The sequence below is a fragment of the Rosa rugosa genome, chromosome 6, assembly GCF_958449725.1.
Source record: "Rosa rugosa chromosome 6, drRosRugo1.1, whole genome shotgun sequence".
Taxonomy (NCBI): domain Eukaryota; kingdom Viridiplantae; phylum Streptophyta; class Magnoliopsida; order Rosales; family Rosaceae; genus Rosa; species Rosa rugosa.
This window is the reverse complement of record NC_084825.1, coordinates 23486776-23511355: the sequence shown is the minus strand read 5'-3', so window position 1 is coordinate 23511355 and position 24580 is coordinate 23486776. Positions and strand designations below refer to the sequence as shown.

Here is a 24580-nt window from a genome sequence, read left to right as displayed (position 1 = left end):
GACATTTTGAAAAACAGAAAACCAAAGAGATAAACTCTTGATAAACAAAGGGACTGAAACACAAAAGTATTTTCAATCACCGAAATGGAACAGAGAACCCATATATATAGAGGAAGAAGAGAAGGGACGGTTCACTCAAAGAACCCTTAATCTCAATTGGAGTAGGTAAACCCATATCCATAATTTCAGATTGCCCATGTAAACCCATGCTCCTAATTTCAATTGGGAATACCAATTCAAGAACCCAAAACACTCAAGCTCCATAATCAAAACTGACACAAGAAGGGAACCCATGAAAAACCCATGGTTTTGTGAAAGAGATGCCATGCATGAGCTTACCGGAGCCAAGATGAAGATGGGTATTCTTTTGATCTTCAAGATTTAAGCTTGATCTTGGACAAGACAACAATATGAGATGGGATTGGGAACCACGACAACAAGGCAGCAAACTGAGATGAGGTTGCAAGTTGAAATTGAACTATATTCTTCAAAGATGGTCTTTGGCTTTCGAGAGCAAGGCAGCCACACAAAAGAAACAATTGCAATTAAACAATTATGCTAAGATGGGGAAGCTGACAGCAAAACTGATCTTCCAATCTTCACATGGGTCTTTGACAGCAAGACAACAAAGTCAACTACAACAAATGTATTTAAACATGTATGGGCTTGGGCTGCAACCTTGGGCTTCTTAAGAAGTAGAGATTTGTGAAGAAGGAATGCCAACACTATACTAACAAATAACTACCTGCAGCTTTCCTTCTTTCCCCAGTAGCAAAACTCGAGTCTATGGTAGTTGGACGTTTCTTTTCTGCCTCTCTTTGCTGCGTATCCTCTTCTACTCTCTGTATTTCTGCTCTCTAGCCTTTTTCTCCTCTGCTGCGTATTTCTTTTTATGCTCTCCCCTCGCCTTTGATGCAGAAGGCTTCGTTTATAGGCAATGAAGAAGCTCAAGATTAGATCATATTTGAATTTGAATTTAACCCAATCTAAAATAGTATACATTCAAATTCAAAACAGTCTTCCACCACGTCGTTCAAGTCCAGCATGAGCTAAACAACTCTGAAATTTCAAAAGCTGCATTATCTACTTCAACTTTGACCATGGTTGATCTTATCAGGTTCCCCTTCTTTTGGTTTAGACGTACCTGGCCTCTTCTTTTATCTATATTTTCTTTTTTTGATTGCTTTTGCTACCGTCTTCCGACTACTCCTGGAGTCCTCATTTCATGCATGTTCAACAAGTCCATAAGCTGCAACTTGGATGCAAACTACTGCATATATATTTTGAATTTCCTCAAGACGAAAAGATAATATTATCATAAGAAACAATGGAGCAAAGCCACCTCTACAAAACTTGGACGTCAGTCCTTTCATTTTCAAGGACGTCTTTTTTTTTTTTTTTTTTGGTTTCAACAATCAGAAAGGAAAAAAAAAACCTCATAGAACCTGAAGAATTTGAAAGGACCAAAACCCAGATACTTTCCGTCTCTAATCAAATGTATGTGGCAATCTCTGATTAAGAAATTGTTGCAGTTGCACATATTACACTTTTGGCAACTCAAATCGTTATTCGGGCAACTTTCATCTCTTTACGTTTTTTTTTAATAACTGAGACTATGGTAAGTTAAAGTTCAACATATCTAAATCATATACACTGCTGATTACTAGATGTCCTATACGGCACTGTCTTTGGCTATATCCTATACAGTTGATGGTTTCTTCATAATATTTTTCATAAGAATAGTTGCCGGTGCAATGCAGTCGTGCATATTTGAAATAATGAAAAATTTGTCTTCTCTTAAAAACAGAGGAAGAAAAGAAAAACAAAAGAGAAAACAGAGAAAAGGATATCGAGTCATACCTTGGAATATGCCTCCAGTAGTTGTAGAATAAATCTATGAAAGAAGACTGTCCCCATAAACCGCCCTTGGATAAGCTTAGGTCAGAAACGTTGGAATGCGAGACTCACCAACTAATTTTCCTAAAGCCATCCACAGCATCTCCCTCACACAGTTTGCAGGAGGTGGTTTAAGCATTAGGAATATCTATCTACCTCAATTTCGAATAACACAACGGACCTAATATAAGTGATTTCAGCAACGAATAGAGGGTTTGTCTCCCATGATGATCAATCGTGTAAAATCAACCTTAAAAACCAATCTAGAAAACTCATTATTGTGATTTGTGACGACATCCTGGTTCAGACTTTTATAGCCTAATTAATCAAAGCGATTTCAACTAAGACAAGCTGGTTTTCTTTTGAATCAAAACAAGGCCAACCTTTCATATCTGATCCCTAAATGTTTTGAACCAAACCCAAGTCAATGAACACACCATAGATTTGATTCCAGAAAAAAAAAATGCCACGAAATGAGATGTATATATATACAATGCCAAGCCTTTTGAACAATCTAAGAGCAAGTCCACCCGTAGTCAAGAAATGTCAAGATCAAAAAGTCAAGGCGTCGACCAGTCAAGTAACTGTTCACTGCCACTGGACATGGGTTTCCACCCGTTGTTTTTCTTGACCAGTCAAGACTGTTCATTTTTCACTGTGCATCGATTTTTTCTTACATAAATGAAAAACTAGGAATAAGTGCAATACAACGTTATTTAGTTGTTGTACGAGAAATTCGGTTTCTAATCGATTTTTATTTTCGAAACAAACGTTATTTAGGGGGTCGTGAAAATTGACTTTTTATACATTCGGAATTTGGGAAAACTTCCTTCACAAAAGTGCTCATCGATACGATCTCGTGCATATACGGAACGCAATATTCGGAGTTCTTATGAATTTATTATGAATTTTTGAAATCTAGAAATTTTCTATAAATAGCAAAAAAAAAAAAAAATTCCCTTTTGTTTCAAAGGAAGAAATTTTTTCTTTTTTTCATTCCCCCCCCCCCCCCCCTCGATTCTCTCTCTCTCTCTCGCGCTCCCCCAGACCCGGCTCGTCCGACCGGACTCGGATTTTTCTCCCTCCTCCGGCGTCTTCCAGCCACGGTCCCGGCGCCCCCGAGGTCGCCTAGCCTCGCCCAGCCGCTCCGTGGCGTCAGCCCGCCCATCCGCTGCCCCCAGGGCGAGATCGAAGCAACCCCACCCCAGGCAGAGCAAATCAGACCCAATCCGATCATCGTCCTTCGTCGCGTCTCTCTCTCTCCACACAACACGCTGATGTCAACCACGATAGGTACCTACAGAGCTGGCAGCCGGCGAGCCTGGTCAGGAAATATGTCAAGGCTTTGCCTTTTTTCTTGGCCTCGGTCAAGGAAAGCCAAACCTTGGCTGGGCAAGATTGGGCCGGTGGAGGGATGATTTTCCCCTTGCCCGGTCAACACATCATCAATCCTTGCTGGTGCCCGGTCAAAACTACACCGGTGAACTTACTCTAATATACATTAGCAAACAAAACAAACAAGACCAGATTCAAAGCATGATACAAAAGTTTACCTATTTCCTACCAAACCCTTGAACTAGTGTTTCTATTAAAATTCCACAAGCGCTTTGCCTCTTCTTCTTCACCGGCAGCGGAGGCGGTGTTCCCTAATTGAACAGGTGTCCGGCAAATGGGACAAGCCGAAACCTTAACGAGCCACGTGTCGAGGCACCTCCTATGGAACAGGTGACCACATGCAGGGAGTTTCCGGCACCATTGGCCTTCCCGAAACGCGTCCAGGCAGACGACGCAGTCGGACTGGGCGGACGATGACGATGCCGTTTGGTTTTGGGTTCGGAAGCGGAACTGAGGGAGGGTCTTGAAGTGTCTGGGGGAGAACCCAGATGAGGGGAGGTCGAATTGGGTGCGGCGACGGTGGAGAGCGTCGGCGGCGAGGATGAGGAAGAGGAGGAAAGCGACTAAGCCGAGGAAGAGGAAGAAGATTGAGGTTATGAAGGTCATTATGAGGGCTTTGAGGATTGAAGATAGGAGCTTGGGATTGGGTTTTGGGGGTGGTGGTTGATCATGATGGTGGTGGTGGTGGTGGTGTTGGTGGTGAGGATGAGGAGGCATATGGTGGGCTTTGATCCCAGTTTTGTTAAATAAATACTAGACTCCAAACACACCCTATGGGTGTGAGTAATTATGTGGGAAGTTATTCCACATAATGTGGAGAAAATTGCTGCACATATTTTTTTTTTGATTTTTTTTTTGTTAAATTTCTTTTGTTTTTCTTTTATTTGTGAATTGACCATTTTGTCTTTCTCAAATATTTCAGTTCAAATGTTTTTTAATATTTAAGGGATATTTTGGTAAAATTTTTCTGTTTTGGCTGACAAACTCTCTTCTCTTAATAATAGTATATATTTAGAGATCAAAGTTTAGGGATTGACTATGACTATAAAGAGGGAGAGGGAGATGGATAGGCTAAATTAGAAAGCTCCTATGTTGGACTTGGAAATTGCTACCACCAATTGTTGTGAGCTGTGAAGAATCACATATGTCCTTTCAAGTGTGGTCTTCGAATAGTCGTTCATCCCCTAAGCCCAAGGTTGATACGGCCCAAAAAGGTGGGCATATGTATTAGGATTCACACTCTTAGGCCGTGTCTAGTAACGTTTTACATTATATTATTATACATATATACATCTAAAGCTGAATTACTATTCATACTGTTCATTTAACAGTAAAATGACTGTTTTGCCCCCATTTTGACTGAAATTACAGTTCTACCATATCCTGTACCCTTTTTTTTTTTTTTTTTTTTTTTACAATTTTGCTGTATCCTTTAGATTTTTTTTTTTAAGGGAGAACAATTTTGTTCTGTATTTGTAAATTTCTACAAAAATCATGGAAAAAGTTTATTATTTGCATTTATTAATAATCTATCATTAATAAAAAAACAAATCATATTCTAAATAACGCCGATATTTTTTAGATTGTGAGTATTCATCTATTATATATGAAACTTAAAATAAATAAATAAATAAATAAATAAACTGCAGCATCGCGCGGGTCAAATTTACTAGCAATTTTCTCCCCCTCAGCATCGCGCGGGACTATTTCCTAGTACATTTACTACATACTAAAGGAGACTTACCGTTCATTTTACTGTTCATTTAACAGTAAAATACCAGTTTTGCCCTCCTTTTCTCCTGTGTTGTTCTACAAGCTTCTCATACGGTGGCATTTTTTTTCTTATTGTTCTACAAGCTTCTCATTCCATTGTTGCCATCAAAATTGTTTGGACCCAAAATGAACATTTTGGCCTGACAAGGCATGTGTTGGAGAAATTGAGCCAATATCATTGGCTCAAGCTATATATTGTCGACAAGTTCGAAATATATATTTAGAGGCTAAATAAAGCCTACTATGGAAGCATGGAAACATGAAAAGTCAACTTTAGCACATTTTCCTACTTCGGCTAGGAGAAACCGAGCTAAACAAGGAAGGAGGGGCGGCAGACTGACCAAATGAACTTGAAATGAGCTGAAACTCTGCAGATCCATTCTAGACAGCCCAAGGATAATTTCTTATGAAGAGTGCCAGAGATTTTTTTGAGTGGAAGGCCTTCAAAAAATCAGTCCAATTTTCTACAGAAGCAAAACTGGAAAACTGGACCTGTAAGAGGTCCAGCAGCATTTCCAGCCCAACCGCATGGAATAAAGCTCTGAAAATTTGTCAGAATGATCTACACTCATAGTGGAACATTTTTTATGCAGAAGTCGAATGCTCAATCTGAAGTCTTGTTGGAGAAATAATTGAAGGAATAAAGGGGCAGAAACTGACCTAAAACCAGCTCAATATTCACATGTTCATGTTTCCTACCCACATGAAGAAAGCTAGATGCTTTTCTTTTTTTCCTTGGATATATTTTTCTACTACAATCTCTTTAATAGATCATCATCACTTCCATGTTTTTGCACCTTCATGCCTTGCTTTCATTTCATCATTTCTCTATCTTTTCCATATTTTACAAATCACTTTCATACTCCACTTTCATTATTTTTCTTCCACTCATCATTTCACTCTTCTTTTTCTTCCCTATATAAACACCTTCTCCTCTCATTCTAAAACACACATTCACAACATCAAAACATCTCTAAGATGATCTAAGTTCTCTCTAGAGCAACCTCTCTAAGAGCAATTCCTCTCATTCTCTTTCTCTTACCGGTGATCACACTCCTAGTCCTAGTCTTCTCAGAAGCCGACTTTCAGTGCCACTAAACCCTCTGTCAACGTACTTCGGTCCTAGTCTCCTCGAGAGCCGATTGTAGTACCACGACCAAACACCGACACACATACACATTCACATTCAACAACAACATCTCTAAGATGATCTAAGTTCTCTCTAGAGCAAACCTCTCTAAGAGCAACTCCTCTCCCTCTCTTTCTCTTTCTCTTACCGGTGATCACACTCCTAGTCCTAGTCTTCTCAGAAGCCGACTTTCAGTGCCACCAAACCCTCTGTCAACGTGCTTCGGTCCTAGTCTCCTCGGGAGCCGACGGTAGTGCCGCGACCACAACGGTTACAGAACCAGCCAAGCAAGGGTAACGCCCTAGCAACCCAGCCAAGCTAAAGTCACGCTTTAGCAAGATCTCAACATTTCCCGGTGATGTCGCTCTGCTCGATCTACAATATTGAGTATCGATTGTGTTAACAAGAAGAAACTTCAGCAAAGTCCTCACCACGAGGCAGAAAGAATCCCACGACGAGGTTGGTGCTCTCCTCGTCTACAATCGCTTGATAGAAGTCAAGTCAAGGGACACCCCCGACGACCGCACCCGAACGGTGCTGGCACGCCCGCGCAAGAAAAGAGACTGTTGACCAGCTGAAGCAAAATTGGAGCCAAACAAAAATAACCTTGAGAGAGAGAGAGAGAGAGAGAGAAATAACGTGTGTTTGTTTGCCTTGCACGAAGAGATAGACGGATCGGTTGTTGCTGCGATTGACAGTTTTGCCTGAGAAGTTTGGGTATAATTCTCAGTTCTTCTTCTCTTTTTGGAAGTATCTGTTTCCACTAATATCTCCACACTGACATCGGCTCTTGCAGACTATCAAGGTGGTTTTCGGTTAGATTTTCAGTCTATGTTGGGTTTCTGTTTGGTTATGCTTAATAAAACCTGTTTTTGCTTTCGGATTTTGTTGAAACAGAAGAAAAGAAAAGAAGAAGAGGAGGAGGGAGAAGAAGAAGAGGGAGACGGGAAGAAGTTGATGCTCGATTTGAACAGAAATTGTTAGGGTTTTGACCCTAGCTTCTGGAATTTGCAGAAAGAAAATGAAAGGCTAAGCTAAAAAATAAGAAATTGTATTATCTTCGATGCTATTCTCAAACAGAATACCAGCTTATATAGCTGGACGTTGACATGAAGGACGCGTGTCAACAGAACACAGGTGGTAGGTACACCCCAAGACTCGTCTACGACACTAGAAATAAACGACATTCTGCCTAAATGAAACACTGTGTTTCGACCCAATTACAAATATTAATTAAACTACGATATGAGTAATTTCTAATCAATTTTCCTAGTCACACAGGACTGTGCATTGACTCTCATAACAGAAATTGAGTAGACTGATCATCCCAGGTATTCTACGATGGCTTCGAATTTGTTTCATTTATTTTTTGTCGGTCTCTCAGCTTTTCGACCATCATACATCACCGTTTTGGGTTTTGGTTTTTCATGTTCAAGAAATCAATCCAGGTAGTTTTCAACTGACTTGGGTTTGGATTATGTAGGGGTATTGTTCGTGCTCCAGTTTGGGGTTTGAGTGATTGATTGGAGGTTGAATGTGAGTTTTTGATTTTGGGTAAAATTTCAGAATTGTGGTGGTTTTTTTTTATAATTTTTTTTTTATATATATACCTGAATGGCACAACAGTTTTGCTGCAGAGATAGAGAGAGATTGGTACAAAATTTTCGCATAATTGGTGGTTTAAGGTAATGGTTGAGTTTTATTAGTTTGGATTTTTTTTTTTTTTTTTTGTTTTTTTTGAAGCTTGGTATATTCATTATCTATCTACTTTATTTTGCTCATTAGCAAAGTGAATGAGCAAATCAGACATTAAAATCTAGATTTGGGCGATAAGTGAAGTGAAGCTTTTGTTTGTTTATTTGATTTTACTATGATTGTTTCTTATACTCCAATGCAGGTGCTTCATTCATTGGTCAATCTGAATAATGTCGATTTGCAAGGAAACCATATTGCTCAAAAGCATAAAATAGCAAAGCAGGTATTAGTCGATCTCTTGCCTTTTCTTCTCTGTATAAACAATTTGCAGTGGAGCATATGTGTGCCAGTCTGTTTATGATTACAGTTTAATCTCCAAGTTTTGTAATGGCAGTACTTCAATTTTTGGTTCATTGTCCTTTTACAATCACTATAAGAAAAATAGCCGCTTCTATCGTCACAGGTCAAGTAGCTAGGACACTTAATTTTTGAGTTAATTTCCACGTTTCCTTTCTCCTTATCAGCTTTGAAGGATTTTGGTCAAGTAACGAAGAGATTTAGTTTTGCAAATTTCAGGTCTTGCTTTATCCTCACTGTTTTCATTTCTGTGTCTTTCTTTTATTTTCCTCAGATGCTATCAGATTTCAGCACCATATGAGAAACAAAGAATTCTTTTCAAATGAGTGAATCTAGAACATCTCTGGCAAAATTTATTTGATGTTTACTGTGCCATGAGTTAGATTATAAAAATCTGTATCTCAAATGATTATCGGTATGAACCAAGAAAAAGGAAGAGCTTGGAGGGCAGGTTGTTCACACAAGTTTAGCTAGAGCATATTTACATGCAAATATTTTACATGCAAATATAGGAGCAGATCCATCAGGAGAGAACTTGGAATTGGGCAGCGCCATTCCTAGGACCAGATGCATTAGCTATTTATAATGCCTATAAAAGAAAAGCACCTCAGGAGTTAGCAGCCAAAGTAGAAATGGGAGCTAATATATGTAACTTCATTAGCCTAATCAAGATTTTAGTATCAGGACAAGGTAAAGAAAAGACAGCAGGAATACAGAATAATGCAGTCAGGACTTTAGAAAGAATTCATATTACAAACATAGCTGATATAAGAATTTTCACTCAGTACTTCATGCATTATGCCAGTACAGCACAATTAACCTTAGATAAAGCAACTTCAGATAAGTACCTTAATAGATTACCTGGTTCTATAGAAGAATTCCTACGAGCTCAATGGGATGAGGCTTTAACCAAGCCACGACCCCTGAGAGATGGTATACATGGTATAGAAATAAAGAAAAATCTAGGAACTAGAATCCAGTTTGTATTTAATATCCTAAAACAGCTTTGTCAAAATATTAGTATTCAGAAGATTATTAAGAAAGCACATGATCCTTTCTGTAAACATCTTATACAGTCGTTACCTTTCAGTTATAATAAGAAGAAGTACTCTAAGAAAATTAAGACTTGGAGTGTTCATTATACTTTAGGAAGTCTACATCTTTTAGAAAACAGTATAAGCCTAACAAACATTTTAGGAAACGGCAAAATAATATTGAAGACTCTTAAGAAACCAATTAGATGTTTTATTTGTAAGAAAATGGGACACATTTCCCCTAACTGTCCAGATAAAAAGAAGGAAAAGTTTAAAGAAAGAGTTAACGTAGTAATGAAATTGGGGGTTCTTCCAGTTGGCTAGCTTGCATTTGATGAATTGAGCTTTACAGTCTATAATAATTCTCAATTGGATTTTTATTTTTATTTTTATTTTTTTGTTTTAGTATCTGCTTCTGAACATTGTTGTTCTGTTAGGTCTTGCTCCTTTTCTATATATGATTGTTAATTGTTACTACTTTGATTGATAAAAAATTAGTGAGATGAAGAAAGAGAAAAGCTGGAATTAATCTTTTTTTTTGAACGCTTGGGGTGTCAGTCCATTATAGTAAAGTAGGAAACATTACAAATATGACTCACCCGGACTCCGGGCAACGACAGAATAGAGTCATGAATGAATGATCTAAAGCAAGCCCTAGACTACTCAAACATAATGTAACCATAGGATGTGGCTCCAAAGATTCAAGTAACCTTGACACTACTAGGGAAGACTCCGAACGTAGCCAAGACCCTTCCCTAATTTTATTCATGTTCCCAAAGAAGAACCCTACGCAGAGGGGGCTTCTCCAGGCTCAATGAACAAGTAAAAAATAAAAATAAAAGCTCGAGGCCCAAAAGACCAATATTGACCCAAGCTACGAGCCCAAGCACCAACAAGCCCATGTTCCAGAACCAGCCTTTGATCCACTGCAGCCATACTGCCATCAGTCGCCGTACCTCCCGACGTCGCCGGAACCCTAGAGAAGCTCAGAAGGCCGTACATCCCATCGTCGCCTCCTTCGTGCCTACCACCGCCGTGGTCCCCACCACCCAGAAAAACACCGCCGCCGCTGGGAGCAAACGTGCCCCTTCCAGTGACCTCGACCCTATTCACACCTGAGCCATCATGCATGCAACTGCAAATCTGCAACCCTCCATGAGAGGAATATGCATCAGATCCGTCAGCCCCCCCGTGAAATCCTTGCTGCCAAGCATCCAAGGCCATCACCATCGTACCACCATCCAAGCAGGCCTTCACCATCTTACCACCATCCCCATCATCAAATGGAGCCGACCACAGAGTGAACCCATCGAGACCAGCCACCAAAGGAGGAGCATCACAGGCCAGGGGCTTGTAGATTGCGCCATCAGAAGCATCAGCAACGCTAACGAGGGGAGGGAAGCCGAAGCCACCCGGTGCTAGGAGGAGCCACCACACAAAGCTGTAGCCCATACCCGTATGAAAACCCAAAGAGGAGACCAAGCCTCCATCTCGGAGAAGACAACCCGCGCCGCTACAGAGAAACCCTAGGAGAGAGCTCGAGAGAGAACGCATATTTTAAAAAAAAATCATAGATATGAACTAATTTAGCTGGAATCTTAGTTGGTTTGAATTAAAACATAATTGATTAGCTGAAGCCAAAAATGTTAATGCATTGAGCTTATACCAGTTTGCCTTTTTCTATCTTCATATTGAATGTAAAAAAGCATGTGTGCATATCATTACAATATAAAAACTGAATTCAAATACAACATTTCTTTTATCTATGAATTTTTTTTTTTTTTTGAGAAATAGATAACTTAATTAACTTATCCATGGCCAGAAGACACATACATCACAAGCTGTCTCATACCAACAGTTCTAGATGGCACAAGCTGCCAAGCAAATGACAAGTGACCCTCACTGCAGACAATGCGCTCACTTATTAAAGTGCCTAGCTAAATGCTCAAAACCCAAAACTATCTAAGCTTCTTGTTATAGAAACCCTAATCGCCTAAAGACCTTAATTGGTGTACAATTAGAGAAGCTAACTTACAAAGCACTAGACTCTGAAAAAACAAAAACTAGGCACAGAAGCAGGAAACTTAGAGTTTCCCTTTGCCCTTAGCTTTAGGGCCAATCTCCTGGGTAGCAGTAACAGCAGGATAGGTAAGTCGCAAGGGGGTCAAACCCGCTTTCTTGTGAGGCCTAGGACCCTTGTTTTTGCTTCCAAGGGGCCTGCCCACCTTCTTCTTCATTGTCACCAGCGCGACATCATCTTCAGCTTCAGTCAATCCAAGAGCTTCCGCATGCAGAGTGGGAATCTTGCCTCCCAAGATAGTTTTGAATTTCTTAGGAGAAGGTTCCGCCACCCCTTGCCGACCTCTTTTCTTATAAGTCAAAACTTGCTGCTGACCACCTTGCATAGTGGATGTTGGTGGAAGGTCCTTAGTTCCTGAAGCAGATAGTTCCACCGAGGTCACCTCGGGAGCCATGTCCTGCAGTACAACCCCATGGTTCATACCTTCCAGAACTGGCGAGTTTGATACGGTGCCATCAAGACCTGCAGATGCAGTAGTGGATCGCTCTAACCGTTGGATAGTTGGCTTCTTCTTTTTCAGCAGAGAGGAAGAAGGCACAGGTAACTCTCGGGGGTTCTTGGCAGAGAACGCAAAGGCACCGCCCGAGGAAGAAGAGCCGCCGCCAAAGTTCACAACCCTAGGATCAGAAAGAGACACGGGCTCCTCACACTTCACCCCAGAATGCGTGATCATACCACATTGGGGACATCTACCTTTAAGGTGTTCAAACTGGAACTGTAGAATAGGTTCTACACTGAGGGCCAGGAAAACCCGACGCTCGAGAAGAACCGGCTTTGAAATATCATGGGAGAAGAGGATGCGCACAACACCTTTGCGAAATTCTCTCTTGTCATAGTCCAGGTAGCCGCCCAGAAGGTTTCCAATGAGAATGAGGTTTTCGGGTTCCTCGTAGAGAGGAGGGATACCTGAAACCCTAACCCACATCCTGACATGCTTCAGGGGGACATCAGCGATAGGGGTGACACCATCGTACTCCTCCAGACAAACCGGAGCCCGATCATAACACCAAACACCACCCTTAAGCACCTTGTTCCGATCTCTGGCCAGATCAAAGGAGAAGAGAAACCTGTTGTCCGCCTTTTCTTGGATGCAGAAGTCCTTCTCCACCATCCAGGTCCTGAAAAACTGAGATTTGAAGGTATTGGAATCCACCGGTTTACGAGTGAGTGGTTTTCCGAGAAGAAAAGATTGCGCAGACCGCCTAACTGGCCCTCCACCAATCTTTCCCAAGTCTGGGGCTTTACCCCCTTCAGCCAGCGCCAGGGAGGCAGCAAAGCTGGCAGTTACAGCGTCAATGGTAGCCATGGCGCAGTGAGGAAGAGAACAAGGACGGCGGGAGACGCCGACTAGAAAGTTAGGGTTTAGGGGAGGGCTGCTAGGTCGAGAGGAAATCTCGCTAAGTTTTTTCCAAAGTCTTATGTTAAACCGACCCTTCACAACTTTTTTATCTATGACTTTAATATAATTGATTTGGAATTTATTATCAACAAACTTACATATCTTATCTGCCATTTTCAGCTTGAAAAAACAATAAAATCTACATTCATTCTTGAGATACAAGCTTTTCAGTACAACTTCAAAATGAGAGTCCATGTATCAATAGTATCGAGACCAAAGAAGTTCAATACTGACATATATGAACCCTATTGTCTTAGTTGACAAAAAAGTAACCACTGTTTTTTGAATCAACTCCAGCAACAACTTTTCCTGACCAACTCCAGCGTCTAATGTAGCTGCAACTGAGGGAATCAGCTAGTGCATTTTGTGCAACTGTGATTGGAGCAATCACTTTTTTGAACAAGCTCCAGCAATAACCTTCGCTAGATTAACTGAAGGCCCTTTTGTAAAACTAGCATTTTTGCAGCAGCTCCAGTTGAACAAGCTTCAACTAAAATGTAACATGTATAAAAACTGTTTGATACTTTAATAATATGTAACCATGTTCCTTTAATATTTCATCATGCTAATTCATTTATAAGAACAAACTCCGCAGCAAAGCGTGGGAAGAGTTTCTAGTTATTTACTATATACTAAAGTTCAGTTACTGTTCATTTAACAGTGATTTGGTTTCGTTTCAAAAAAAAAACAACAGTGATTTGGCTTCAAGTGGTTTGACGCTTTTACCCTTGCTTTTCTCCTACAATTTCACCGGGCATATGCGTCTTTAGGCAGTAGAAGACGCCCCATTCTTCTATAACCTTCCGTCCTTCTCGTTCGATTGCTGCCAGGACAACCCAGAGAGATCAATTATCAAGAACGATTGAGAGGGAGAGACAGATATATATATATATATATATATATATATATATATATATATATAGGGTTTGTTTCTTTGCTTTGCACGAAGAGATAGAGAGATCGAAGGGAAATTCTCACCTCATCATCTCAGCACGGGGTCGATTGCTCTTTATCACGAGAGTGATTGGAGAGGTACCACAAAGAAAGAATTGGGAGAGGGATTTGGTTTTTGATTACAGTCCCAAATTCCCAATTGTTGGTTTGTTTGTTTTTTTTTTTTCTTTTGGATTTTGTTGTTTTAATTTTGAATTGTTCTCTTATTCTGATGTGGGGGATATATATTCGATTTGAATTTGCAGGTTTTTATTTGGTGGTTTGTAACAAATCTCTTCTTAGCTTTCATCACCAACCCTAAAAACTTGGGTTCGTCATCAGCAAGACTGCTTCGCCTGAAGATTAGAAACCATCAGGATAAGGGCGGAACTCCACGAAAAAGTATTAATCTTTATCTGAGGATACGTGGCAAAGGTATTGATTTCAGACTAATCGGTGTTGGGAAGGAGTATTCAGTAAGAAGAGGTTTTATTTTCAGCAAAAGCAAAATAAGAATTGGGTTTCTTTTTTTGGTAAGATTTGGGTGTTCTTCGGTTATGTCGGATTGTGTTTTTCATTGAGTTATTTGTTTCTGAATTTTATGTGACATTAGATGGTGGCTCACTTGATTTCATGGATTTACTTTGTGATTTTCTATAAGATTAGTTGATATTGATTGCTATTGATCTTTCAATTCTTAATGTATGCAATTTGGTTTCGTTTTGCAGCCTGGCTTTTAACTTTTCAACAGTTCCAAGATCCAAAATTTTTGGAGACTCTCAGGGAAAGAGTTGGGCTGAAAACAAATAGAACAGGTTTTCAATCTCACTCATTTTTGTTATTGGTTTCCATTAGTAAAATATTTTCTTCTGCTGATAAGTGATGAGGTTGTGAGTTTGTGTTGACGTGAGAGTTTGTTTATATTGAATCGTTCTTCGTCAATGGTATGTTTGATTTGTTTGGAAAAGCTAAGAAACTATACGAAATTCATTCGAGTCTTTGAGTTTTGGGTTCTACAGATAAAGTCGACCAAATATGTGGATCAAAAGGGTAGTGCAAAACTAACAGACTAATATGAACAGACGGATACCTGTTTCTGTACCAGATACAAGAATAAGATAGGCCAATAATAAAACACCATTTTCAAATATCAACTAGGATATATTTCTAGTGAATTCACTATGGCGTCCTAACAAGAAAAGAAAAAACACGTCTGCCGCTCATATCTATACATATCATAACAAACCATAACCTAATCTGTAGCACTAACAATTCCAGGAAATCTTTTATCACTAGCACCGATAACACCATAGATTCTTATGTAATCACAAACAATACGAGGAAAGTTTTTAAAACTAATACCTTCTAGCTAGCACCATAAATTCTAACAATCGATCAGTAGCCCCACCATAAATTCTTCAGGAAAAATACCAGGAAATTTTATTATCACTAATACCCCTTACATTTCATAGAGAATCTTCATTAAAGACATCTGAGGAATAGGGGTGGCAAAGGACTAACCTAGTCAGTGGGAGCAGGTAGATTCTACCTGAAATTTTGACATAATGCAGCTGCAATGTTATATTCAATTTCAGATCAAAATTCTCTAAACAGTAAAACAGAAATGCGATATCTAATCAAGAAATACAAATCACAAGGTATACCAAAAAACTTGCAGGGACTGATCAACCAATTTTATGAGCAAAACTGTATTGCTGTTAATTCAGCGAATTTGTATCTAAGAGATGAACATAGACAAACGTTGAAGCATATAGAGATGATTATATGCGGATCACATCAAAAGAGCCTAAACAGCCAAGAGTCTGACAATTAAGAGGACTACATTACCAGTTAGCATAAGTGTGGCCGAAGCAGAATAGTGGCAAAATGAATTCATCTTCTAGCTCCTTGAGCTTTTTAGTTTTGTATGTCACTTTTACTCCTAAGACAGTATCGCAAAGTTTATTCTCAAATATTCCACTAAATGCAATATAGTAGAAATGCATTTGAAAATATGCCTAAAAAGAGAAGAATGAAGTCAACTAAACTGAACAAAAGCAGTGAAACAAATTTTAACTCCATCTACTTTTCCAAAAAAGCGATAAAAAGTCGGCAACTCCAGTAACCTGATGATATAACATTCATGATAAAATCTTATCTAAGCCTGCCTCTGTCCTGATGTGGTTAACTTATGAATCATAACTATATAAAACTCTCACCACGTGGAAATAGCTAAGAGACGAACCAAAAGGGTCAACCCAAAAGAAATTGACAGAGGCCTTCCTTTTCTTGTTGTTGTGATTTTGTAGCAATTGGGTTTTGGGTTATGCGTGTATTTGCTAATGACGAAACTACAGAACTCTGTCTTTGCCTCATTGCAATATGTTGTATCAGCAAGGCAAAAGATCGAATGAGTATAACTTGATCTCGAATGAGCTAGTTTTGTTCCAAGTTTGAGTAAATTAAACAAGGAGCTGCGCATAAGTCGTATGTAGAAACGCCGAGACAGAAAGATGGTGTAAGTTATGATTCATGAGTTAACCACATTAGGACAGAGCAGGCTTAGATTAGATTTTATCATGAATGTTATATCATCAAGTTACTGGAGTTGCCGACTTTTTATCGTTTTTTTGGAAAAGTAGATGGAGTTAAAATTTGTTTCACTGCTTTTGTTCAGTTTAGTTGACTTCATTCTTCTCTTTTTGGGCATATTTTCAGATGCATTTCTACTATATTGCATTTAGTGGAATATTTGAGAATAAACTTTGCGATACTGTCTTAGGAGTAAAAGTGACATACAAAACTAAAAAGCTCAAGGAGCTAGAAGATGAATTCATTTTGCCACTATTCTGCTTCGGCCACACTTATGCTAACTGGTAATGTAGTCCTCTTAATTGTCAGACTCTTGGCTGTTTAGGCTCTTTTGCTGTGATCCGCATATAATCATCTCTATATGCTTCAACATTTGTCTATATTCATCTCTCAGATACAAATTGGCTGAATTAACAGCGATACAGTTTTGCTCATAAAATTGGTTGATCAGTCCCTGCAAGTTTTTTGGTATACCTTGTGATTCATATTTCTTGATTAGATATCGCATTTCTGTTTTACTGTTTAGAGAATTTTGATCTGAATATTGAATACACTATTACACCATCTTTCTGTCTCGGCATTTCTACATACGACTTATGCGCAGCTCCTTGTTTAATTTACTCAAACTTGGAACAAAACTAGCTCATTCGATCTTTTGCATTGCTGATACAACATATTGCAATGAGGCAAAGACAGAGTTCTGCAGTTTCGTCATTAGCAAATACACGCAGAACCCAAAACCCAATTCCTACAAAATCACAACAAGAAGAAAAGGAAGGCCCACAGTTCGATCTGCTAGCCTCACCCAAGAACGTTTATATCTTCTGCTTGGCCTTTCGAATAGTAAATGCTCTGTTGGTTCAGACTTATTTCAACCCAGATGAGCACTGGCAAGCTCTTGAAGTTGCTCACCGCATCACTTTTGGGTAACACTGATTTCACTTTCTTGTTATAAATGCTTAAATATTGCTTAAAAAGATTATAGAAACAAAATGCTGAAATGAGTTTTTGTTTTTCTAAATGACAGGTTTGGCCATTTGACGTGGGAGTGGAAGAAGGGGATTCGGAGCTACTTGCATCCTTTGCTCTTTGCTTTCCTTTACAAAGTGCTTGCCTTGTTAGGTCTTGATACTCCGTGGTTCATGGTAATGGCCTTTAAACACACACAATGTCTGTCTTCATTACATTCTAAACGAAAGCTGTTGCAAAAGATTTCTTTGGATTTATATGTAACGCGATAGTTTTTAGCTTTGAAGTCTATGCTAAGCTGACCAGTAGAGGAAACAACTCATCCTTGTTGCTGTCTAATTAAAATCAACACTGCAAGAAAATTACTTCTGGTTCCTATGGATTTTACAATGTGAATGCGAAAGGATTCAGGAGATTAGAAGAAGTAGTTCTCTATTAATTCCTTGCAACAGATTTTACGTCTTTAAAGCATGAGCATTTCAGGTCTTCAATTATCTTATGTAAAATTTGGATTGGTATTTTGTGACTTTAGTCAAAGAGTAAAATAGAATGAGGTGTGTATGGAGTGTAAGTATTTGCTAAGATGTTCTACATTGTGTGATCAGAAGTATATTAATCCAGTTAGCTTATTTGTATAGTAAACTTTTTACTATCTTTGATTTTCTAAATTAGAGACAGAATGTATTGATTTTCAGCATATATTATCTTGGTAATTGTGTATAGACATTTCAATAGACATTATGAATTGTTGTCAAGTGATTCAAAAGATACACGAGAATTTTCATTTTCTGCTGGTAAGGTTGCCATTGATTTCTTGGTACTCATATTATATTAGCAGATTACGTCAAATTTTAGGTGCTTGAAGTAATCGCCTTTCACCATGTTTTCTTTCAAAGTTTTTATTTTTTTTGTGTTTATATGTTTTGTAGGTCAAGGCTCCTCGGCTATTCCAGTCCCTATTCTCTGCATTTGGTGATTTATACCTGTACAAACTCTCTGTCATCCTCTTTGGCGACCAGGTTGCAAAATGGGCTGTATCCTTTTGTATAACAGACAGCTTCTTTACTCTTTGAATAATTATATATTTTATGTCAAGCTCATGGGTACACTTTACACTGCAGTATTGAAAACATCAAGTTCTTTGTGCTACGAGATGTACTTAACTTGGTCTCAGCTTTTTTCCCAATTGACAAATTGGTTTATGTTTTTCTGTCTCACTCGTACATTATCGAATAGTCTGGAGACTGTTCTTACCATTGTGAGCTTGTACTACTGGCCCTGTATCAGGCCTTCTTCCAGCAAACTTCCGTTGGAATCTAGAAAGTGGGGTCTGCTTATTGCTGCATTAGCTTGTGCTATTCGACCAACAAGTGCCATCATATGGCTTTATGTTGGGCTCCTTGAGCTATTTGTGTCACGCGATAAACTCAGATTCATATTTTTGGAGGTGGCTCCTATTGGGTAGGTATTTATCCATTTTCCTTTGAATACCTAATTTACATGAAGTTCTTAAAATGATAATTTCCGCATAAATTGTTTGTGCTCCTAGAATACGTGATTCTCATAGTTATTTTATCATGTTTGTTTCTACTTATAAGTTTGAAGGAAGCAAGTTATAATAATAAATGGTGAGTTGTTTGACATTGAGTTTAGTGAGGTCTGAGTGCAATATTGAAATGATGTGATAAAGTGAGAAATTCGCTGTCATAGTAGTAAGAGCATAAAGGTCCTTGGTGATTAGTGGAATGCCATTAATAAAAATTATCAATAAAGGTGATGCAAATAAAAACAATACTAATTATGTGAGCTACCTTGAAATTATGGAGACAGAGAGTTGGTGTCACTCTAATAGGGTTTAGGAGTGGCAGCAAATGTTCTTGGTGATTATGCAATGCGATATACACATGATAAAGCTGACGGTTGAAGCTACTGATAATATATAAGACCAACGAATTATGTAGCATAAGACGTTTGAAGTCTTCATCATTTTCATTTAAGTTGTCACCATATTTATGATTTATCTCACAATTGTTTGACATCTGTAAAATGACTGTAGCTGTTGTGCCGATTTATACAAATTTTTAGTGAACTGTATCATGTCAGTCATTGTGTGCCTGGTGGCGTTTGTGTGAATGTTTTCTGTACTCATTTGTGGTTTCAGGGTCCTGGTGCTTGGGCTTACATTTTTAATAGATCGATTGATGTACGGCTCATGGGTCTTAGTACCTCTTAATTTCCTAAGATTCAATTTTCTTTCCTCTGGTGGCGATTATTATGGAACTCACAAGTGGCACTGGTACTTCACTCAGGGATTTTCTGTCATGGTATTTTCTTTTTTACCATTTTCTATAGCTGGCATCATGCAGTCGAAACAATGGAAGCTTTCTGGCCTTATTGCATGGGTTCTGGTTCTTTATAGTGTACTAGGCCACAAAGAATTCAGGTACCTATTCATTCATAAGGTATATGAGTTTATACAAATAAATGTGACTGTTGGACCTTTTTTTTTTTTTTTTTTGTATTTGCAACTAATACTCGACTTTGATTCTGAGTTATAGGTTTGTTTTGCCTGTGCTTCCTATAGCTTTGATATTCTCTGGATACTCTTTAACTGCATTAAAAACATCAGTTTCTGGAAATGGTCAAAGGAACAAATCGGCAGATTACCATAATAAATTCTCTGCAAAAATGCTGTTGGCCATCTTTTTCTTGCTCGCTACCAATATTCCAATGGCCTTGTATATGAGTTTGGTTCATCAGGTAGTTTGTTTGCTCTTTGATAACCACAAAAGCTGGGTGGTATATGTTTGGTGTTTGGCTAGCCAACTTAAACACTATTCTATCACCTTCTTTGTATCTTTTAATTGAGTAATTAAAGGAGAAAATTTCTCTGATTTTTTTTTCACGTTAATTTTCCTATGCCTCTCTTTCCTCTGGTAATTTCGAATATGGTGAACAGAGAGGAACTGAAGATGTTACTTACTATCTGTCCAATGAAGTGGTCGAGGGAAAAGTAACAGACATACTTTTTCTAATGCCTTGCCACGCCACACCTTACTACTCTACTGTGCACCGAAACCTCCCAATGCGATTTCTAGACTGCACACCGAGGTTTGGAATTTGAAAATTTGGCTGGAACTGTTTCTTCTTTCTATGAAGCCTTTAATATTTGTAGCTTATGCATTGTTCAAAATTTTGTCAACAGTGAAGAGAAAGGAATCCCAGACGAATCAGATCAATTCATGATGGATCCTGTAGGGTTTGCATCAGAATTTGCAAAAAATTGGTCTTTACCGAGTCATATTGTATTATTTGATTCGGAAGAAAAGAAGTTACGGGATTTTCTAGTCTCCCATTCTTTCAAAGAGGTAGATTCTTCGACTCAATTAATACTTCTAAGTTAGCTAAATAGTCGATTCTTAAATTGCTCTGTTCTGACCACCGATACAGATACAAAGATTTTTCCATGCTCACTTCAAAGTGGATCGTGATCTTCAAGCATCAGTCGTTGTATATGCTTTGACAGGCTCCTGATTATTGTTTATGCACTGATATAATTGGCAAAGAAGTTATTGGCTTCAGTTGTTCCTCAACTAGCGAAATCCCCATAGCTTGGACTAATTGGTGACGTGCTTGCCTCAGTGGAGATCAACTTCAGATCTTCTTTAGTATGTAATAAGTATTTCCTACCTCAAACTTTTATTAATTAATTTATTATTGTCTTTCCTTCCATCAACCTCGGGAAAAAAAAATATCAGAGCTTGGGCTAATTGGTTGAACATTTATGTTAGACGAGTAATCTAAATATGTGGTAAAAGTAGTTAGAGGCATTACACTGTAGATGCTGTTTTTGATTTTGTCCAAAAAAGTTGTTATTTTTTGATAGTATTGGACTCATTTAAGTGATAGAGACATGGTATATAGATATGGTACAATGTTTACTCGGTAGTTGTTCAAGACTATTTAATTGAATGCTTATATGTAAGCCATTTTTCACTCTCTATTTACTCTCTCCTGGAAGAAGAAGAAGAAGATTATTATTATTATTATTATTATTATTATTTATTACTATTTGGTTAATATGAATTAATCACGAAGTATTTGCCTATATTATTATCTCTGAATTTGTTAGTGTAGCTCTGCTCTGGGAACATATGAGCTTGTTATGATAGCAATAAAAAATCTGTGAAGCAGGAATTATGAATTTACTTATGATAATTACATAAAAGAGGACAGATATGCACATCGGTGCAACAAATTGATTATAGTAATAGCTGGTGACATTAGTTTTTGTAGAACTGAAGATGATATTTTGATAATGAAGTAGAGAGCATCAGCATATGATTAATGGTTGTGGCCCATGTCGTGTAACGTTGATAGTCATCTTCCATGTCAAGTTTGAATGTCCCCTTACTCGTTGTCAAGACGATAAGGTAACCTGTACCAGTCTCTGCCTCTGAATCTTTATACAGCTCTGCATGCATGTCCAGTATGATACCTATAACAAAACACAGATGATTGTTGCACTACATTAAATTGGTCCTCTTCAGTTTAATGTGGCTGCGAACCTATCAAGACTTACAATTTACCCAACTGTTTGAAAAAAGGTTAGATTCCATAGCAATCTAACTTTACTATACATTGAAAACTAATAAATACATATGAAACAGAGTAGCAGGCTTACTTTCCTGCTTGCTTTTCAACAGACTGAGCTTCCTTATTTTAAGAACAACCTACATAAGAAATTGAGAATAGTTCAAACTAGGATCTCTGTTGAACCGCAATTAGGGCATGCTTTTACTATGCAGCATGACAAAATAGAGCTGTTACAATTTAAGCTTTAAGTCAGACCTTGGCTTCACTGCTTAGGATGACGGACACGGATCTGACCATGTACTTCCCTGTTAACAGATAGTTTTGAATGTACTATTAGCATATAGATAAGTAAATCAGGATATTGTCTTAGGAATTATAAACTAGAACCTAGGATAACTACGCTACCCTTCTTGTCAGAAAATGTAGATGCATTAAGTTGGAATACAAACCATCTGGTGTTTCGATGCTGAGGTGTGCACCCATTCCGAGCATTGACCTACACTTTTCAAAGTCGAAGTCAACCTCATGGCTCTCCTCGATGGGCAGCACGGGTGCACCCCCATGTAGCATATTCTTGCATCCTGATCTTGCTTTAAGTGTAGCTGCTCCTTTTAATGCTACATACACAAACAAAACAGAAAGAAATGGCTCTTTTTAAACAGAAAAAATGTCGAGTCATATTAGACAATAACATCGTAGGATATAAATGACTTTTTCTCCTGGAGGTTTTATGATTTGATGCTGTTATTTGTAAAGTGCAAGTTGTAAAAAAAACATGTGATTATTTTTTATTTTTTGAGAACTGTCTTTCTGTGAAGCGCTTGCTCATTTGTTTTTAATTTTTTTTCAGTGATCGTATCTATTGTTATTGACATCAAGTGACAATTGCAAATGTTTACTGTTATTTCTTCACCAGTAATAATTGCAAATGCTTTTTGATTGTTTTACCGGTCATTTTAATTTATGTGCACATGGACAATTATCACAGACATAAGAAAATAATATACACAAGTCCAAGAAAAAAGAATTACACCACTACTTGGTAGAAATGATAGAAGTTACCTAATGTGCATAATGTTAAGTTGGAAATTGTTTTAGGAGCTAATAGAGTGATTGATTAAATCCAGAATCCTTCCAGAATCCTTTTTTTATGCATTAAACCGAACTGGAGAAGGATAGGATATTTACATGTTGCAGCTGCAGCTGTGAGGGTTAAGATATCACTTGCACTTGTACTACTCATGGCTGAACCTATTACACTGCTGATCTGTTCCTTCTTTGCTCCCATTGCTTCTGCAACTTTTGCACACTGGGCTGCCACCAGAGCAGCTGCAGAAGCCACAGCTGCTTCCTTGGCAGTGCTCTCATTCTTTCCAGAGCTTTCAGCCGCAATGGGAGCAAGCGCTGCTGCCACACCTGCCATAGATATAGCTGCATGGACTTCAGCTCTTTGCAACCTGTGTTCCTCTTTCCGCCTTTCTTTAATCTCCTTCAGCCACTTCTTGATCGACATGTTCTTGAATGGCACTATCTTCCATGACAGCTGCAATGTAATATAATTCTTTGCTAAAGCATTTTCTTTATAAAAAATTCAGCATTGAATACACACTATCATATATAGAGAAAGATGTTGTGTAATACAAAGTACTAACCCATTTCTTTCGGAAATAGCTGTTGTAGTTCAATTCTGGATGCATGGCTTGTTGCATCCATATCCATGACTAATGAAGAAAGACAAACAGATGTTATGCATGAAATTTGGTTTACTTATCAATGAAATATCATAAGCAAATGATGTTCTGTTACCAAAAATGGCAGGTTGTCGATGTGATGTGTTAATAGCGGTGTAATTAATAGACAATTGGACAACATACATGATAGATATGTGACCTGAACATTTCATGTTTTTTTTTTTTTAATAAAGAACATTTCATGTTTATCAACTTACACTTGCTTACCTTTACATCATTATAAATGCTTAAATATTGCTTAAAAGATAATAGAAACAAAATGCTGAAATGAGTTTTTGTTTTTCTAAATGACAGGTTTGGCCATTTGACGTGGGAGTGGAAGAAGGGGATTCGGAGCTACTTGCATCCTTTGCTCTTTGCTTTCCTTTACAAAGTGCTTGCCTTGTAAGAGTGTACGTAATGGACTAGAATCGAATTCAAAGAAGATACAAAGAGGATTCGAAGCTGAAAATCTGTTAGAGAAAGCATAGAGGATGAACCTGGCTTCACATTCTCTTTCTTGCTGGACTAGAATCGATTTCAAAGAAGAGAGAAAGAGATACTTAGAAAAAAAAAATTAAGGCATGAAAGGACGAAAATATCCCTAAAATATTGCCAGCTGGCAGACGCCGTAACGGACCCAACGGCTCTAGATACCAATCTTCTGTCGGGCTGAGAACCTCAGATACTGTATTGATATTTTTTTAAGTTCAGGTACTAAAAGTTATAACGAGGAAAAATACGGGTATTGTACGGACCATTTTCCCTTTAATATCCGTATGTGAGTTACTAGACTTCCTAACAATTTATAGATATACCAAATATAGCATTTGGTGATAATTCAGATACCACATGAAGTTTACCCTCTAAACAAACCCCTAACCCCGTGTTACCAAAAAAAAAACCACAAAATTGACTGTCTTTCGATGTAATTACATTACAGTGATTACAGTGTAATTACATTACAGTGATTACAGTGTAATTACATTACAGTCATTACAC

At 38.2% G+C, this 24580-nt stretch overlaps 3 protein-coding genes and 1 long non-coding RNA gene across 12 annotated transcripts; 2 read left to right on the top strand and 2 right to left on the bottom strand.

The window, feature by feature from the left end:
* Window positions 1–3456: 3456 nt before the first annotated feature.
* Window positions 3457–4008, bottom strand: LOC133716424 (RING-H2 finger protein ATL56-like). Its single transcript, XM_062143137.1, has one exon. It carries the CDS (start codon window positions 4006–4008, stop codon window positions 3457–3459), a length of 552 nt encoding a protein of 183 aa, XP_061999121.1.
* Window positions 4009–7819: 3811 nt separating this feature from the next.
* On the top strand, window positions 7820–20984 carry LOC133714904 (mannosyltransferase APTG1-like). 9 transcript variants are annotated; one of them, XM_062141181.1, is made up of 13 exons: window positions 7820–7878; window positions 8091–8171; window positions 13958–14224; window positions 14420–14506; window positions 15164–17209; window positions 17311–17428; window positions 18182–18286; window positions 18427–18713; window positions 19414–19695; window positions 19811–20012; window positions 20212–20363; window positions 20458–20620; window positions 20703–20984. In XM_062141181.1, exons 5-13 carry the CDS (start codon window positions 16965–16967, stop codon window positions 20784–20786), a joined length of 1638 nt encoding a protein of 545 aa, XP_061997165.1. In that variant the 5' UTR covers window positions 7820–7878; window positions 8091–8171; window positions 13958–14224; window positions 14420–14506; window positions 15164–16964; the 3' UTR covers window positions 20787–20984. The 9 variants fall into 9 exon arrangements, with proteins under 9 accessions (XP_061997165.1, XP_061997162.1, XP_061997164.1 ...); XM_062141178.1 differs by lacking the exons at window positions 7820–7878; window positions 8091–8171 and adding an exon at window positions 13585–13790 and having other exon boundaries at window positions 15164–15229; window positions 16926–17209; XM_062141180.1 differs by lacking the exons at window positions 7820–7878; window positions 8091–8171 and adding an exon at window positions 13585–13790 and having other exon boundaries at window positions 13958–14126; window positions 16926–17209.
* A 134-nt stretch (window positions 20985–21118) lies between these two features.
* LOC133714905 (VAN3-binding protein-like) lies at window positions 21119–23858 on the bottom strand. Its single transcript, XM_062141185.1, has 6 exons — window positions 23501–23858; window positions 23037–23391; window positions 22298–22465; window positions 22104–22153; window positions 21937–21985; window positions 21119–21750 (listed from the first exon to the last, which is right to left on the bottom strand). Exons 1-6 carry the CDS (start codon window positions 23555–23557, stop codon window positions 21536–21538), a joined length of 894 nt encoding a protein of 297 aa, XP_061997169.1. The 5' UTR covers window positions 23558–23858; the 3' UTR covers window positions 21119–21535.
* LOC133714906 (uncharacterized) lies at window positions 23260–24372 on the top strand. Its single transcript, XR_009848861.1, has 2 exons — window positions 23260–23398; window positions 23894–24372. It is a non-coding gene; the product is annotated as an uncharacterized LOC133714906 (long non-coding RNA).
* The last annotated feature ends 208 nt before the right edge of the window (window positions 24373–24580 follow it).

Coding starts and splice junctions, on each gene's coding strand:
- LOC133714904 (XM_062141181.1), top strand. CDS start 16,965: ATGAGGCAAAGACAGAGTTCTGCAGTTTCGTCATTAGCAAATACACGC. Junction 17,429..18,181: donor TTGATACTCCGTGGTTCATG/GTAATGGCCTTT, acceptor TATGTTTTGTAG/GTCAAGGCTCCTCGGCTATT. Junction 20,013..20,211: donor ATATGAGTTTGGTTCATCAG/GTAGTTTGTTTG, acceptor TATGGTGAACAG/AGAGGAACTGAAGATGTTAC.
- LOC133716424 (XM_062143137.1), bottom strand. CDS start 4,008: ATGCCTCCTCATCCTCACCACCAACACCACCACCACCACCACCATCAT.
- LOC133714905 (XM_062141185.1), bottom strand. CDS start 23,557: ATGCAACAAGCCATGCATCCAGAATTGAACTACAACAGCTATTTCCGA. Junction 23,392..23,500: donor GCTATTTCCGAAAGAAATGG/GTTAGTACTTTG, acceptor ATTACATTGCAG/CTGTCATGGAAGATAGTGCC. Junction 22,466..23,036: donor CACAGCTGCAGCTGCAACAT/GTAAATATCCTA, acceptor TTGTGTATGTAG/CATTAAAAGGAGCAGCTACA.